Source organism: Pongo pygmaeus, chromosome 2, assembly GCF_028885625.2.
Source record: "Pongo pygmaeus isolate AG05252 chromosome 2, NHGRI_mPonPyg2-v2.0_pri, whole genome shotgun sequence".
NCBI lineage: Eukaryota > Metazoa > Chordata > Mammalia > Primates > Hominidae > Pongo > Pongo pygmaeus.
This window is the reverse complement of record NC_085930.1, coordinates 151,160,293-151,176,208: the sequence shown is the minus strand read 5'-3', so window position 1 is coordinate 151,176,208 and position 15,916 is coordinate 151,160,293. Positions and strand designations below refer to the sequence as shown.

The 15,916-nt window shown below is 39.0% G+C and overlaps 1 protein-coding gene across 6 annotated transcripts in view; it reads left to right on the top strand.

The window, feature by feature from the left end:
- The window catches only part of ATR (ATR serine/threonine kinase), a 133,752-nt gene that overhangs the window by 86,749 nt on the left and 31,087 nt on the right, over nucleotides 1–15,916 (top strand). For all 6 annotated transcript variants that reach the window (XR_008501553.2, XM_054481294.2, XM_063662269.1 and 3 more), the window contains exons 35-36: nucleotides 3–182; nucleotides 8,016–8,158. Coding sequence is in view for 5 of the 6 variants with exons in the window: in XM_054481294.2 (XP_054337269.1) it covers nucleotides 3–182; nucleotides 8,016–8,158 (323 nt within the window). In the remaining variant the exon portion in view is untranslated. The remainder of the gene's footprint in view (nucleotides 1–2; nucleotides 183–8,015; nucleotides 8,159–15,916) is intronic.

Genomic DNA, 15,916 nt, shown 5'->3' with positions numbered 1-15,916 from the left:
AGGGTGATGTTCACCAGGCACTAATTGTTCTTCAAAAAGGTGTTGAATTATGTTTTCCTGAAAATGAAACCCCACCTGAGGGTAAGAGCATGTTAATCCACGGTCGAGCTATGCTACTAGTGGGCCGATTTATGGAAGAAACAGCTAACTTTGAAAGCAATGCAATTATGAAAAAATATAAGGCAAGTATATGTATAATGCAGTTTCAGTTAACTCTGTTGACTGGGTAAAATGACTTAAGTCTATATGGCAAAGCACATGTATAAAAATAACCAGGAAATTTTTTTGACTTTTCAGTGAGTATATAAGTATATGGATTATCACAAAATAAATGTACTCATGAAACTGCCACCAAGTCAAGAAATAGAGTATTATTTGAGCTCTATAACCCCACTACTCTTCACTCCAGTAATCACTATTCTTACCCGCTGTCTCAAAGTTAACTACATCCTAGCCTGAAAATTTTTCAGCAAAACCAATTTATAACTTCTTTACTAGGTATTAAACTTTATATAGATGGTGTTGTAAGAGATATACCTCTCAATAATCCATGGGTCAATGAAAACTTTCAATGGAAATTTAAAAATACTTTGAACTGAATGATAATAAAAATGGCATATCATATCCCGTGCAGGTAAAGCCATTCTTAAAAGGGATTTAAATTTTTATTTGGATATATTCAAAGAAAATAAAGGTTCAAAATTAATGAGTTAAGTATCTCTCCCAAAGAGTTAGAAAAGGAACTAAAAAAGTAGGGAGGGAAATAAAAAAGTAGAAGAAAGGAAATAATAAAGCAAAGAGCAGGTGGCTAGAATTTGTGGGACAGATCAACTGAGAGAAAAAAGTTAAACAGAGTAGTTCCTATCTGCATAGGAATTGTGTTGGCTGAATACCAGCCTGCACGTGAATAATTCAGAATTCTATGAGGCCAAGCTAGGAATAACTGCTGGGGAAAGAATAAACATGCAGAGGCTATAAGAACAATTTCCAGAGCTCACACAGGATTGAGATTCATTCGGATTACAGGATGGAGAGTTATTCAGTCCACCAGCCAGATTGAGAAGCCTCATTGCATAATATGGAGCATTCAGTAAAGACCTTAAAAGGGCCACACCTTAGAAGTAGATCTAAATTAGTCCTAGGCTAAAAACTACTCTATATCCATACTAGAAGGGCAGTAAAACAAGCTTTAAGAGGATTACACTGATCTTCAAGTAACCTTACTGCCTGCCAGATCAAAGCCTAACACTCTTTAAAGCAAGACAACAAAATCTAAAACTTGACAACATAAAAATATATCCAGCATCCATTAAAAAATTACTCTGTGAATGAAGAAGCAGGAATATTTGAGCCATAGATAGGAAAAAAAATAAATCAGTAGAAATAGTTCTAGAAATGACAGGATTTAAAAACAGCTATTGTATATAGGCTCCATAAGTTTAGGAACATAAACAAAAATAAGAGCATGATGAGAAGAGAGAGAAATCAAAGATACAAGGAAGACCTAAATGGGACCAACAGCCAAAGCAAATGGCACAGACAGTGCTAATCTTTAGATCCAGGAAGTGTTGCGTTCTGATGAAGATAAATAGGAGTCTAGCTCCTGTTCCTTGGTTACAAGAAGATGTCATGCCACCTAAGAAACTAACCTTGATTTGCATTAAAAACTATATTATCCTAAAGGGCAGTGATAATGAGGCAAGTTCTGAAACGATACTTGTAAGTTTCACCTTCCCAGTTGGAGAGATCTTCTGAATTTATTCTAGTATGTAAGGCACAACTTATGAGGCACACAAAAACTCACCAGTACTTAACAGCAGAATTTGATAGCAAATATTCTAGTTCTCCCATCTCGCCTGGGTACTAAAGCCAGGATTAGGGAAGAGAGATGTCGTCAGACTACCAACTTTTCAGGTTCTGTTTCCTCTGCATACACCCCTAATTTCCTGTCATAAAGGCCTGAGTAGCCGCTTCTTTTGTTCTGGTTGCCTATACATGATGTAGACAGAAATGAGTAGAGAAAAGAATACAGGCTGACTACTGTAGAATGACATGCAGATCCAAGGGGCCACATATTGCGTGATTCCACTTACATGAAATGGCCAGAATAAGCAAATCCATAGAGACAGAAGGTAGATTAATGGGTACTAGAGACTGAGGTTGGGGCTGGGAAGTGACTGCTAATTGGTACAATTTTTTTTTTGGAGTGATGAAAATGTTCTGGAATTAAATAGTGGTGATGGTTACACAACTCTGTAAATATACAAACAACAACTTTAAAAGTGTGAACTTTATAATATATTAATTATATCCCAATAGAGCTGTCTTTTTAAAATATTACCCAAATGGCAATCTTTAAATAAAAAAAGAAGTAAAAGATACAAGGACTAGGAAAAAAATATAGGAAAGTTATTAATTGCAGATGATATGAATACATATGCAGAAAATTCAAAAGATTATAAACTATTCAAAATATTGAGTGAGTTAAACAAGATTGCCTGATGATTTTATTTCTATATGACAACAAGAAAGGAATTTAAAACATACCATTTACAAGCAGAAAGTACTTGAATAGTTGGATATCTGTATGAGGAAAAAATGATCTTCAACCTCTGCCTCATACGATAGACAAACTTGCTTCAAAAAAAGTAGATTGTAGATCTAAACTGAAAAGCTAAAATTATGAATTTTTAGATGAAAAAATAGAAGAAAATCTTTACAACCTTAGGGTAGGCAAAGGTTTTCTTAGGTTACACAAAGCATTAAGCATTTAAAAAATCCTGATAAATTAGATGTTCATCAAAGTTAAAACCTTTTCTAAGAAAGACAGTTAAGAAAATGAAAAGGTAAGCCATAGACTTGGAGAAAATACTTGCAATACATATATGACAGAGGATTTGTAGCTAAATTATAGAGAACCCCACAACTTAGTAAGGCAATTGAAAGATCTGTGAGGCTAGGCACAGTGGCTCAGGCCTGTAGTCCCGGTGCTTTGGGAGGCCGAGGCCTGAGGATCGCTTGAAGCTAGGAGTTCAAAACCAGCCTGGGCAATATAGTGAGAACCTGTCTCTACAAAAATAAAAATTAGCCAGGTATGGTGACTATAGTCTTCGCTATTCGGGAGGCTAAAGCAGGAGGATCACTTGAGCCTAGGAGTTCAAGGTTACAGTTAGCTATGATTGCACCACTGCATTCCAGCCTGAGTTACAGAGTGAAACTTTGTCTATTAAAAAAAAAAAAATACAGATCTGCAAAAGTCTTGGATAGACACTTCATAAAGAATACATGCAAATGGCCAAAAAGCAAATGAAAAGATGCTTAACATCATTAGTCATTAGGAAGATGCAAATTAAAACCACAATGAAATAACACATTGCACACTAAAATGGCTAAAGTCTAAAAGACTAGCAATACCTATTAATGCAATAAATGCACCTGGTGGGACTATAAAAAGTTAAATCTACCATATTCCATTCCATTCTTAGGTGTTTATCCAACAGAAACAATTACATATGTCAATAAAAAGACTTGTACACAAATGTTTATAGTAGCTTTAGTCACAAAAACTGGAAATAGACCAGTTGGCTGTCCAGAGAAGAATGGGTAAACAAACTGTGGTACAGTTGTATAATGGAATACTACCCTACAATAAGAAGAAATGAACTTACTGGTACACGCAACAAGGTAGATTAATGTCATAGATATGCTGAATGAAAGAAGAGGGACATAAAAGACTACATGCTTATATGATTTCATTTATGTGATATTTTAGAACAGGTACAATTAATATATATGCATTGAACTTATATCAGTAGTTGCCTGGGTAGTTGGCAGGAGAGTGACAGCAAGGGTGGGCGCCCATAAGAACTTCCGAGAGAGTTAGGAATGTTCATCTTCTTGACTGGAATGATGGTTCCATGGGTGTATATGTCTTAAGAAAGTTGATTTAAAATTTTATTTTATTTTATTTTTGAGACAGGGTCTTGGTCTGTCAACCCAGACTGGAGTATAGTGGCATGATTACGGCTCACTGCAGCCTCAACCTCCTGGGCTCAAGTGATCCTCCCACCTCAGCCTCTCAAGTAGCTGGGACTACAGGCACATGCCACCACACCCAGCTAATTTTTTATTTTGTGGAGATAGGGTCTTGCTGTTCTGCCAAGGCTGGTCTCAAACTCCCTGGCCTCAACTGATCCTCCCACCTCTGCCTCCCAAAGTGCTGGGATTATAGTTGTGAGCCACCATGCATGTCCAGCCTAAAATTTTTAAAGATGTCATTTAGGATAGCAATAAAAATGATGAAATGCCTAGGATTAAATTGCACACAAGACCTCTCCACAAAATAAAAATTAAAACATTAAAATTGAGTGAAGTAAAAAAGAACTAAATAAATTGGTAGCTAGAATACATGTATGAATGGGAAGACTCAATAATATAATTATGTCTCTACAAACTGACCTAGAGGTTTAATGCATTACTCATCAAATGCTAACAGGTAATTGACAATTAGACTTATGTGGAAACATAAAGGCCAAGAATAACGAAGAAGCTTTTCTGTCACCTTTCATTTTTTCAGTTTTATTTTGAAATAATCTTTGACTTTTAAAAAAAGTTAGTAGTAATTTAGAGAATTTCCATATCTACCTTTACCGTGTTTCCACTAATTTTAATATCTTACACTACCAGAGTATCAGAAGTGGGAAATTAACATTGATAAACAATACTGTTAACTATCTGTAGACCACATTTCACCAGTTTTCCCAGTAGTGTCCTCCTTCTGTCTAGAATTAAGGATTCCATATAGCATTAGTTGTCATATCTCCTTAGTGACCTCCAATCTATCTGAGAGGCTCTTTACTGTATTGTGTGAGGTCAGGTGCAGGGAGAAAATAGTTGGCCCAATCAAAAGAGGTAATTGGGGAGAGTTTAATGAAAAACTAGATTAAGGGAAATTAACAAAGGATGGTGAAAGTACCCCATGGCTAGCAACAACAGAGAGTTGTTGCTAACTCTAGACCTGAAGGAGCAAAAGGATAGGGCATTTACTGGAACCTGTAAAGGGAGCTAAATTTGTAGGAAAGGACCATTGGACCAGAACTTAACCTTAGGGAAAGAAACACAACCACTGTCAACTGCAGCCCAGCAGGAAGGAAACCAGCAGGTATAAAGACCTTAACTTCACCCTCCTCCTCACCCTCTAATCTATTGCTACCTTCCATTGATTGAACTTAACAGGAAGCCAGAGGGCAAACAGGCCCATTGATATAAATCATCAATTTCAATTTCCTGGGGCACTGAGCAGAGTGGAAAAGGCTAAAGTTGGCAAGTGTATCTATCTGGAGGGGCAAACTGAATAACCAAAATAGTCTTTTCAATAAATGTTGTTATATCACTTGGGTATCTTATAGGAAAACAAAAAATCAAACTTGATCCCTTCTTCCCACCATAAACAAAAGTAAACTTGAGGTAGATTGTTAATCTAGGTCAGGACTTCTTAAACATAACAAAAACACTAACCATAAAATAAACAATAACTTCTGTTTATCAGAAGATAGCGTTGTGAGTTAGAGGCAACCTACGGATTAGAAGATATTTGCAATACATTAGAGGCTCATATCCGGAATATGACCCAGCATGTCCCCAGAGGATATATACAAGAATGTTTATAATATTATTATTTGTAGATTTTATATTGGAAGTAATCCAAATGGCAATCAGTTATAGAATGGATAAATATGTTGTAGCATATTCTTATAATGGAATACTATATAGTACACCAAATTTGTATGCAATAACTTGGATTGATATCACAAATGTAATATTGAATGAAATAAGCCAGATAAAAAATATAATACACGTAGGGCTGAGCATGGTGGCTCATGCCTATAATCCCAGCACTTTGGGAGGCTGAGGCAGGCGGATTGCTTGATCTGAGGAGTGCAAGACCAGCCTAGGAAACATAGCAAAACTCCATATCTACAAAAAATACAAAAATTATCTGGGTGTGGTGGTACATGCCTGTAGTCCCAGCTGTTCCGTAGGCTGAGGAGGGAGGATGGCCTTGAGCCTAGGAGTCGTGGCTGCAGGGAGTCATGAGCATGCCACTGCACACCAGCCAGGACAACAGGGCAAAACCTTGTCTCTAATAATAATATATATATTTTTGGAGATGGTGTCTCGCTCTGTCGCTCAGGCTGGAGTGCAGTGGCGCGATCTTGGCTCATTGCAAGCTCTGCCTCCTAGGTTCAGGCCATTCTCCTGCCTCCGCCTCCCGAGTAGCTGGGACTACAGGCGCCTGCCACCACCCGGCTAATTTTTTTTTTTTTTGTATTTTTAGTAGAGACCAAGTTTCACCATGTTAGCCAGGATGGTCTCAATCTCCTGACCTCGTGATCTGCCCAGCTGGGCCTCCCAAAGTGCTGGGATTACAAGCATAAGCCACCTTGCCCATCCAATAATAATAATTATTATAGTGTGATTCTATTTATATAAAAATTCAAAAACAGACAAAACAAAACTCCTGGAGTTCTTGTATGAGGATGATAAATTTGTGATAATTGATCAAGTTGTATACATAAGATTCGTGTATGTTTCTGTATATAAACTTTACTTTTCAAAATAAAACTTAAAAATCTTAACTGAAAAGGGAGTGAGAGAAAAGAGAGGGAGGGAGGAAGGAGATTTTATATAAAGGTAATTACTTTGTGATAATTGATGAAGCTGTAAATGTAATATTAGTGTATTTTTCAGTATGTGAATTTTACTTTTCAAAATAAATATTTAAAATCTAAGCTGAAATGAGAGAGGGAGGAGGAAGGAAGTTAGGGAAGGAGGAAGAAAGGAAGGCAGGAAGACAGGCAGGAAAGAAGAAAGGAAGGAAAGACTAGATTGACTAATATGTTTTTCTGGCAGCCCTTACCCTGTGTGGCTGATTAGGTACATGAACCTAGCATGTACCACACATCTAATCATGTCATTCTGTCCTCTATTCCCAGGCAGGTTTGTGTCTGTAGAGTCTCAAGATTAGAGTCAGTAGAAACTCAGGATCTCACTTAAGGTTTCTGGTCTAAACTGTTCTCAAACTTCTTTAGATGAAAAGTGGAACTTCAATTAAAAAAAAAAAATTGTCAGTGATCCTGTGTATTTCCCATCACATTTCATGTAATATTAAAAATTAATAAACCACACAAATATTTAAGGCAGGAACGGCAAGAAGAAATGACAAAGGAGACTAAGTGAGAGTGGCCAGAAAGAAAGGAGAAAACTTGGAAGATGGTGGCCTGACAGAAGTCACGGGATGAAAGCATTTGAAATAAGTGACTTGGACAACAGAAACATATTGAAGAGAGTTCAAATGAGATCAGAATTGTAAAATATCTCTTGGATTTAAGGAGCTCCTTAGTGGAGTAGTGAAGACTGAAGCTGAAAAGACATAGTTTTAGGAATCAATGTGAGGTAGAGAATCCTTTTTAGAAGCCTGCTTCTGAAGGAATTGAGAGAAAGGGCAATAACTTGTGAGAGATCTTGGAGAAAAACAAAATATGTGATTTTTATTTTACCAAAATTTTTATGCTTTTTAAAGTCCTACCCTCTTTAGAGACTTGATATTACTTCTGCTTTGAAGATTTTTAAAAATGCCTTTCATGATATATGTGTATATACACACACACACATATATCATATATATGTATAAAAAAATTTAACCCATCCAGACACTACTTTGATGTATCTTTTAAAGTGGTGACATAAATGGAGTTTTCTCCTAAGTTGCGAATTCTTCCAGCACTATTTCATGTTAGGCAGTGGGCAACTCACCAGAACCAATCAGCCCTCCTGAGAAAACCTTTACAAGGAAGTAGCTATTCCTTTTCCACATCAAAGATTGAGTCTGCTTTTGACTTTGCTCTGCCTAGATAAAGGTCACATACTTTTGATCCCTAATCATCTATTCATATTTTACTTCCCAGCATAGCGTGGGATTTCCTTAGGTGAGTATCCTATGTTCTTTTTTACAGGATGTGACTGCATGCCTGCCAGAATGGGAGGATGGGCATTTTTACCTTGCCAAGTACTATGACAAATTGATGCCCATGGTCACAGACAACAAAATGGAAAAGCAAGGTGATCTCATCCGGTATATAGTTCTTCATTTTGGCAGGTGAGTATGAGAACTGCATGTTTGCAGATTAAATATGTAAGGATGACTATTAATATTGAAACTGTTGTCACATGTCTTAGCATATTCTAGGTATTTTCTGGCTTATGACTGATTCAGTGTATCACCTTAGATAAGATGTAAATTTTTCCTTTATGCAACTGTTTCCTTCACTTTAAAAACTAACTTTTTAAATGAAAAAAGTGATGTAGGCATGTGTTTTGGAAACTCTCTCTAACCATGTTATTCCTCTGCTGTCACACCAACACAGCAGTCATCAACACAGTAGAAGACTTACATGACCAAAGATGTGGGTTTTTTTCCCCATACACCAAGCAGTGGACACCAGCTTGGTATCCTCCAATTCTGTTCTGACACTCTCTACCTGGAGACAGTGTCATACCTCAGAGGTTGAGGGCTTGGTGACATAAGACCATCTCCTCCTTCCCTTAGTTGCAAGTCTGGGCCTCTGGAACTTCTGCCAACTGGCTTCAAGTTGGGGTTCTCACAACCTCCTCTTGGGTTCAATAAATTTGCTAGAGTGGCTCACAGAACTCAGGGAAACATTTTTACTGGTTTATTAAGAAAGATATTTTAAAGGATGCAAATAAACAGTCTGATGAAGAGATAGATAGGGTGAGGTCTGGAGGGGTCCGGCACAGGAGCTTCTGTCTCCATGGAGATGGGCTGTGCCATCCTCCTGGCGCGTGGATGAGGTCTTCTTCACCCTGCTGTCAACCTCCACGTGTTCAACTCTGGAAGCTCTCCAAACTCTGTCCTGTGGGGTTTTTAATGGAGTCTTTATTACATGGGCATGATTGACAACCATGTAGAAATGTGAGTGGACAAATAGCTCATAATATAAACCCAGCAAGGTCTGTCTGTTCAGACTTTTCTTGGCCTTTTCTATGTAGCATTCCTTCCTCTAGGATACGGGGCAGGAACCTCTCTGGGATGAAGATCTTTAGACTCACAGTCAGATTAGAATCCTGCCTTAGGCAAGTGAGTGAAGGACAGGAGAAGCTCATAGAGAGAGATTCTGTTTCCTGAGGCCTAAAGTGCCCTGACATTATAACAAGGAGTTAGGAGCCAGTAACTGTGAACTAAAACCAATATATGTATTATGATACCACAGCCTGGATTTTTAAAAAAATTCAACAGCACCAAATTAAGTATCCTTCTCATTCCAGACCCTCATCCCCTGAGTCCCCAACTGTAGAATTCCAGAAGACCCTAAATGTCATATTTCGTGGTTATATATATATACATATTTATTTATTTTTATTTTATTTTATTTTATTTATTTTAAGACAGAGTCTTGCTCTGTCGCCCAGGCTGGAGTGCAGTGGCATGATCTCAGCTCACTGCAACCTCTGCTTCCCAGGTTCAAGCGACTCTGGCTCACTCTCCTGAGTAGCTGGTATTACAGGCGCATGCCACCACACCCAGTTAATTTTTGTGTTTTTAGTATAGACAGGGTTTCACCATGTTGGTCAGGCTGGTCTCGAACTCCTGACGTCGTGATCCACCCACCACGGCCTCCCAAAGTGCTGGGATTATAGATGTGAGCCACTCCACTCAGTCTTTGTGGTTATATTTTATTGCAGTGGAATACTTCCTTCTAGCCCATTCCAATAAGAAGTAGTATAATATATATACATGAAAATGATTTTGACATTAGACTTGTAGAAAGTACTTATTCTTAAACTAGTTAATAGGTGAAATATAACTTTTAATTTCATATATCGGTGTATTATAGTCAAGTAGTATAATCTCAGGCCTACTGTTTATATTTTTATAAATTATTAATTACTAAGAAACAATATCATTCCATACATTCTCCTTATCATACTCATGTACCATTGCTTTACATGGAAGGATATCTTCAGATCAATATATCTGTTAAAATTGCCTATTATGAGGTACTATGACTTCTCAGTTAAATATTTTCAGAAATTAAAGCAATATCTGTAAGCCATGGGTGGTGGTGTGTGCCTGTAGTCCTAGCTACTTTGGAGGTTGAGGTGGGAGGATTACCTGAACCTGGGACTTCAAGGCGGTGGTGAGCTGTGATTGCACCACTGCACAGCAGCCTGGATAACAGAGCAAGACCCTGTCTCAAAAAAAAAAAAAAAAAAAAAAAAAAAAAAAAGCAAAAAAAGAAGAAAGAAAGGGGGCATATGTTCTCAGGATCTCCTGAGGGCTGTGTCACACAAGAAAAAAAATGGAAAAAAAAAGCAATATTTGTTCATCATCAATGGTATTAGGGTAGCAAAATGACTAAAGGTACTAAAGGCAGTTCTTTTTTTTTTTTTTTTAATTGACAAAGTATCACTCTGTCACCGAGGCAGGAGTGCAGTACAATCATAGCTAACTATGACCTTGAACTCTGGGCTCACGTGATCCTCCTGCCTCAGCCTCCTTAGTAGTTAGGACTATAGGCACATGCTACCATGCCCAACTATGTTTTTAAATAATTTTTTGTAGAGACAGGGTCTCACTATGTTGCTTAGGCTGATCTTGAGCTCCTGGCCTCAAGCAATCTTCCCGCCTCAGCCTCCCAAAGCTCTGAGATTACAGGTGTGAGCCATCACTCTTGGCCCAGTTCTTTTGAAAAATGAGTGATAGCTTCTTTTGTTTGCTGTTTAGTCTTAGTATATATCATGTGCCTTGGGATATAGAATTTACTTAACACATTTCTTTTAAAACAAGTAGCTATAAAAAGTCCTCTATATGCATAAAACTGTTATGTATAGTGAGTATTTTTAAAGTACCCTTCAGGAATGTAAGTACATTTTAAAACCTGTTTCTATCCATAGTAGTTAAAATAAAATATTTGTATGCTTAAGGGAGTAAACTTAGCTATTGAGACATATTTATCCCCTGACTGAATAATTGTGTTATTACTGATTAAATATCAATGTTTGCCCTTAAGAATCTAGGATCCAATTAGGGATAGAAACCTTAAGTACATAAAACATTTAAATAATGCTACATAATAGAATGTGTGATTAGATATCAAAATAGGCTGGCTCAGTGGCTCATGTCTGTAACCTCAGAATTTTGGGAGGCTGAGGCAGGCAGATTGCTTGAGCCCAGGAGTTCAAAACCAGCCAGAGCAACATGGTAAGACCCCATCTCTACCAAAAAAAATACAAAAATTATCCAGGCATGGTGGTGCATGCCTGTGGTCCTAGCTACAAGGGAAGCTGAGCCAAGAGGATTGCTTGAGCCCAGGAGGTGGAGATTGCGGAGAGCTATGATCATGCCACTGCACTCCTGCCTGGGTGACAGAGAAAGACTCTATCTCAAAAAAAAAAAAAAAAATCAAAATAAATGTGGTAAATATCAGATATGGCTGGGCATGGTGATTAATGCCTGTAATCCCAGAATTTTGGGATGCTGAAATGGAAGGATTGCTTGAGCCCAGGAGTTCAAGAAAAGCCTAGGGAACATGGCAAGACCTCATCTCTACAAAAAATAAATAAATTAGCCAGGTATAGGGTGTACAACCATGGTCCCAGCTATGTGGGAAGCTATATTAGCCAGATACGAAAAATGAACCAAACAAGTCCAGAAGTCATGGAGGTCAAAAGTCAAGCCACAAGCAACTGGCTTTATGATTTCAAAAGTGTACTTCTTTGCATTGAATTGCTACAAAAGTCTGGTAGACCTCACGAAGAAGGTATACTAGTAATCCAAATTCAACAGCACATTAAAAGGATCATCCACCATGACCAAGTGGAATTTACTCCAGAGTGCAAGGATGGTTCAACATATCCAAATATATATATTTGATATACCACATTAATAGAATGAAGGACAAAAACCATATGATCATCTCATCTCAATAGATGCAGAGAAAGCACTTAACAAAATTCAACATCCTTTTATGACTAAAAAATTTCAGAGGGGCGGTTCCAAGATGGCCGAATAGGAACAGCTCCAGTCTACAGCTCCCAGCATGAGCAGCACAGAAGATGGGTGATTTCTGCATTTCCAACTGAGGTACCGGATTCATCTCACTGGGGCTTGTCGGACAGTGGGTGCACGACAGTGGATGCAGCGCACCGAGCATGAGCCGAAGCAGAGCAAGGCATTGCCTCACCTGGGAAGCGCAAGGGGTCAGGGAATTCCCTTTCATAGCCAAGCAAAGCTGTGACAGACAGCACCTGGAAAATCAGGTCACTCCCACCCTAATACTGCGCTTTTCCAATGGTCTTAGCAAACAGCACATCAGGAGATTATATCCCGTGCCCGGCTCTGAAGGTCCCATGCCCACGGAGCCTCTCTCATTGCTAGCACAGCAGTCTGAGATCGAACTGCAAGGTGGCAGCAAGGCTGGGGGAGGGGCGCCCGCCATTGCTGAGGCTTGAGTAGGTAAACAAAGCGGCCGGGAAGCTCGAACTGGGTGGAGCCCACTGCAGCTCAAGGAGGCCTGCCTGCCTCTGTAGACTCCACCTCTGGGGGCAGGGCATAGCTGAACAAAAGGCAGCAGAAACCTCTGCAGACTTAAATGTCCCTGTCTGACAGCTTTGAAGAGAGTAGTGGTTCTCCCAGCACAGAGTTTGAGATCTGAGAACTGACAGACTGCCTCCTCAAGTGGGTCCCTGACCCTTGAGTAGCCTAACTGGGAGGCACCCCCCAGTAGGGGCAGACTGACACCTCACACAGCCGGGTACCCTTCTGAGACGAAACCTCCAGAGGAACAATCAGACAGCAACATTTGCTGTTCAGCAATATTTGCTGTTCTGCAGCCTCCGCTGCTGATACCCAGGCAAACAGGGTCTGGAGTGGACCTCCAGCAAACTCCAACAGACCTGTAGCTGAGGGTCCTGACTGTTAAAAGGAAAACTAACAAACAGAAAGGGCATCCACACCAAAACCGCATCTGTACGTCACTATCATCAAAGACCAAAGGTAGATAAAACCACAAAGATGAGGAAAAAACAGAACAGAAAAACTGAAAATTCTAAAAATCAGAGGCCCTCTCCTCCTCCAAAGGAATGCAGCTCCTCACCAGCAACGGAACAAAGCTGGACGCAGAATGACTTTGACGAGTTGAGAGAAGAAGGCTTCAGATGATCAAACTTCTCCAAGCTAAAGAAGGAAGTTTGAACCCATGGCAAAGAAGTTAAAAAACTTGAAAAAAGATTAGACGAATGTCTAACTAGAATAACCAATGCAGAGAAATCCTTAAAGGACCTGATGAAGCTGAAAACCACAGCACAGGAATTACGTGACGAATGCACAAGCTTCAGTAGCCAATTCGATCAACTGGAAGAAAGGGTATCAGTGATTGAAGATCAAATGAATGAAATGAAGCGAGAAGAGAAGTTTAGAGAAAAAAGAATAAAAAGAAAGAAACAAAGGCTCCAAGAAATATGGGACTATGTGAAAAGACCAAATCTACGTCTGATTGGTATACCTGAAAGTGACGGGGAAATGGAACCAAGTTGGAAAACACTCTGCAGGATATTATATAGGAGAACTTCCCCAACCTAGCAAGGCAGGCCAACATTCAAATTCAGGAAATACAGAGAACGCCACAAAGATACTCCTCGAGAAGAGCAACTCCGAGACACGTAATTGTCAGATTCACCAAAGTTGAAATGAAGGAACAAATGTTGAGAGCAGCCAGAGAGAAAGGTTGGGTTACCTACAAAAGGAAGCCCATCAGACTAACAGCTGATCTCTCGGCAGAAACTCTACAAGCCAGAAGAGAGTGGGGGCCAATATTCAACATTCTTAAGGAAAAGAATTTTCAACCCAGAATTTCATATCCAGCCAAACTAAGCTTCGAAAGTGAAGGAGAAATAAAATCCTTTACAGACAAGCAAATGCTGAGAGATTTTGTCACCACCAGGCCTGTCCTAAAAGAGCTCCTGAAGGAAGCACTAAACATGGAAAGGAACAATTGGTACCAGCCACTGCAAAAACATGCCAAATTGTAAAGACCATCGATGCTAGGAAGAAACTGCATCAACTAACGAGCAAAATAACCAGCTAACATCATACTGACAGGATCAAATTCACACATAACAATATTAACCTTAAATGTAAATGGGCTAAATGCTCCAATTAAAAGACACAGACTGGCAAATTGGATAGAGTCAAGACCCATCAGTGTGCCATATTCAGGAGACCCATCTCATGTGCAGAGACACACATAGGCTCAGAATAAAGAGATGGAGGAAGATCTACCAAGCAAATGGAAAACAAAAAAAGGCAGGGGTTGAAATCCTAGTCTCTGATAAAACAGACTTTAAACGGACAAAGATCAAAAGAGATAAAGAAGGCCATTACATAATGGTAAAGGGATCAATTCAACAAGAAGAGCTAACTATCCTAAATACATATGCACCCAATACAGGAGCACCCAGATTCATAAAGCAAGTCCAAGAGACCCACAAAGAGACTTAGACTCTCACACAATAATAATGAGAGACTTTAACACCCCACTGTCAACATTAGACAGATCAATGAGACAGAAGGTTAACAACAATATCCAGGAATTGAATTCACCTCTGCCGCAAGCAGACCTAATAGACATCTACAGAACTCTCCACCCCAGATCAACAGAATATACATTCTTCTCAGCACCACATCGCACCTATTCCAAAACTGACCACATAGTTGGAAGTAAAGCACTCCTCAGCAAATGTAAAAGAACAGAAATTATAACAAACTGTCTCTCAGACCACAGTGCAATCAAACTAGAACTCAGGATTAAGAAACTCACTCAAAACTGCTCAACTACATGGGAACTGAACAACCTGCTCCTGAATGACTGCTGGGTACATAACAAAATGAAGGCAGAAATAAAGAAAGATGTTCTTTGAAACGAATGAGAACAAAGACACAACATACCAGAATCTGTGGGACACATTTCAAGCAGTCTGTAGAGGGAAATTTATAGCACTAAATGCCTACAAGAGAAAGCAGGAAAGATCTAAAGTTGACACCCTAACGTCACAATTAAAAGAACTAGAGAAGCAAGAGCAAACACATTCAAAAGCTGGCAGAAGGCAAGAAATAACTAAGATCAGAGCAGAACTGAAGGAGATGGAGACACAAAAAACCCTTCACAAAATCAATGAATCCAGGAGCTGGTTTTTGGAAAAGATCAACAAAATTGATAGACCGCTAGCAAGACTAATAAGGAAGAAAAGAGAGAAGAATCAAATAGACGCAATAAAAAATTATAAAGGGGATATCACCACCGATCCCACAGAAATACAAACTACCATCAGAGAATACTATAAACACCTCTACGCAAGTAAACCAGAAAATCTAGAAGAAATGGATAAATTTGTGGACACATACACCCTCCCAAGACTAAACCAGGAAGAAGTTGAATCTCTTAATGGACCAATAACAGGCTCTGGAATTGAGGCAATAATTAATAGCTTACCAACCAAAAAAAGTCCAGGACCAGATGGATTCACAGCCGAATTCTACCAGAGGTACAAGGAGGAGCTGGTACCATTCCTTCTGAAACTATTTCAATCAAAAGAAAAAGAGGGAATCCTCCCTAACTCATTTTATGAGGCCAGCATCATCCTGATACCAAAGACTGGCAGAGACACAACAAAAAAAGAGAATTTTAGACCAATATCCCTGATGAACATTGATGCAAAAATCCTCAATAAAATACTGGCAAACCGAATCCAGCAGCACATCAAAAAGCTTATCCACCATGATCAAGTGGGCTTCATCCCTGGGATGTAAGGCTGGTTCAACATACACAAATCAATAAAT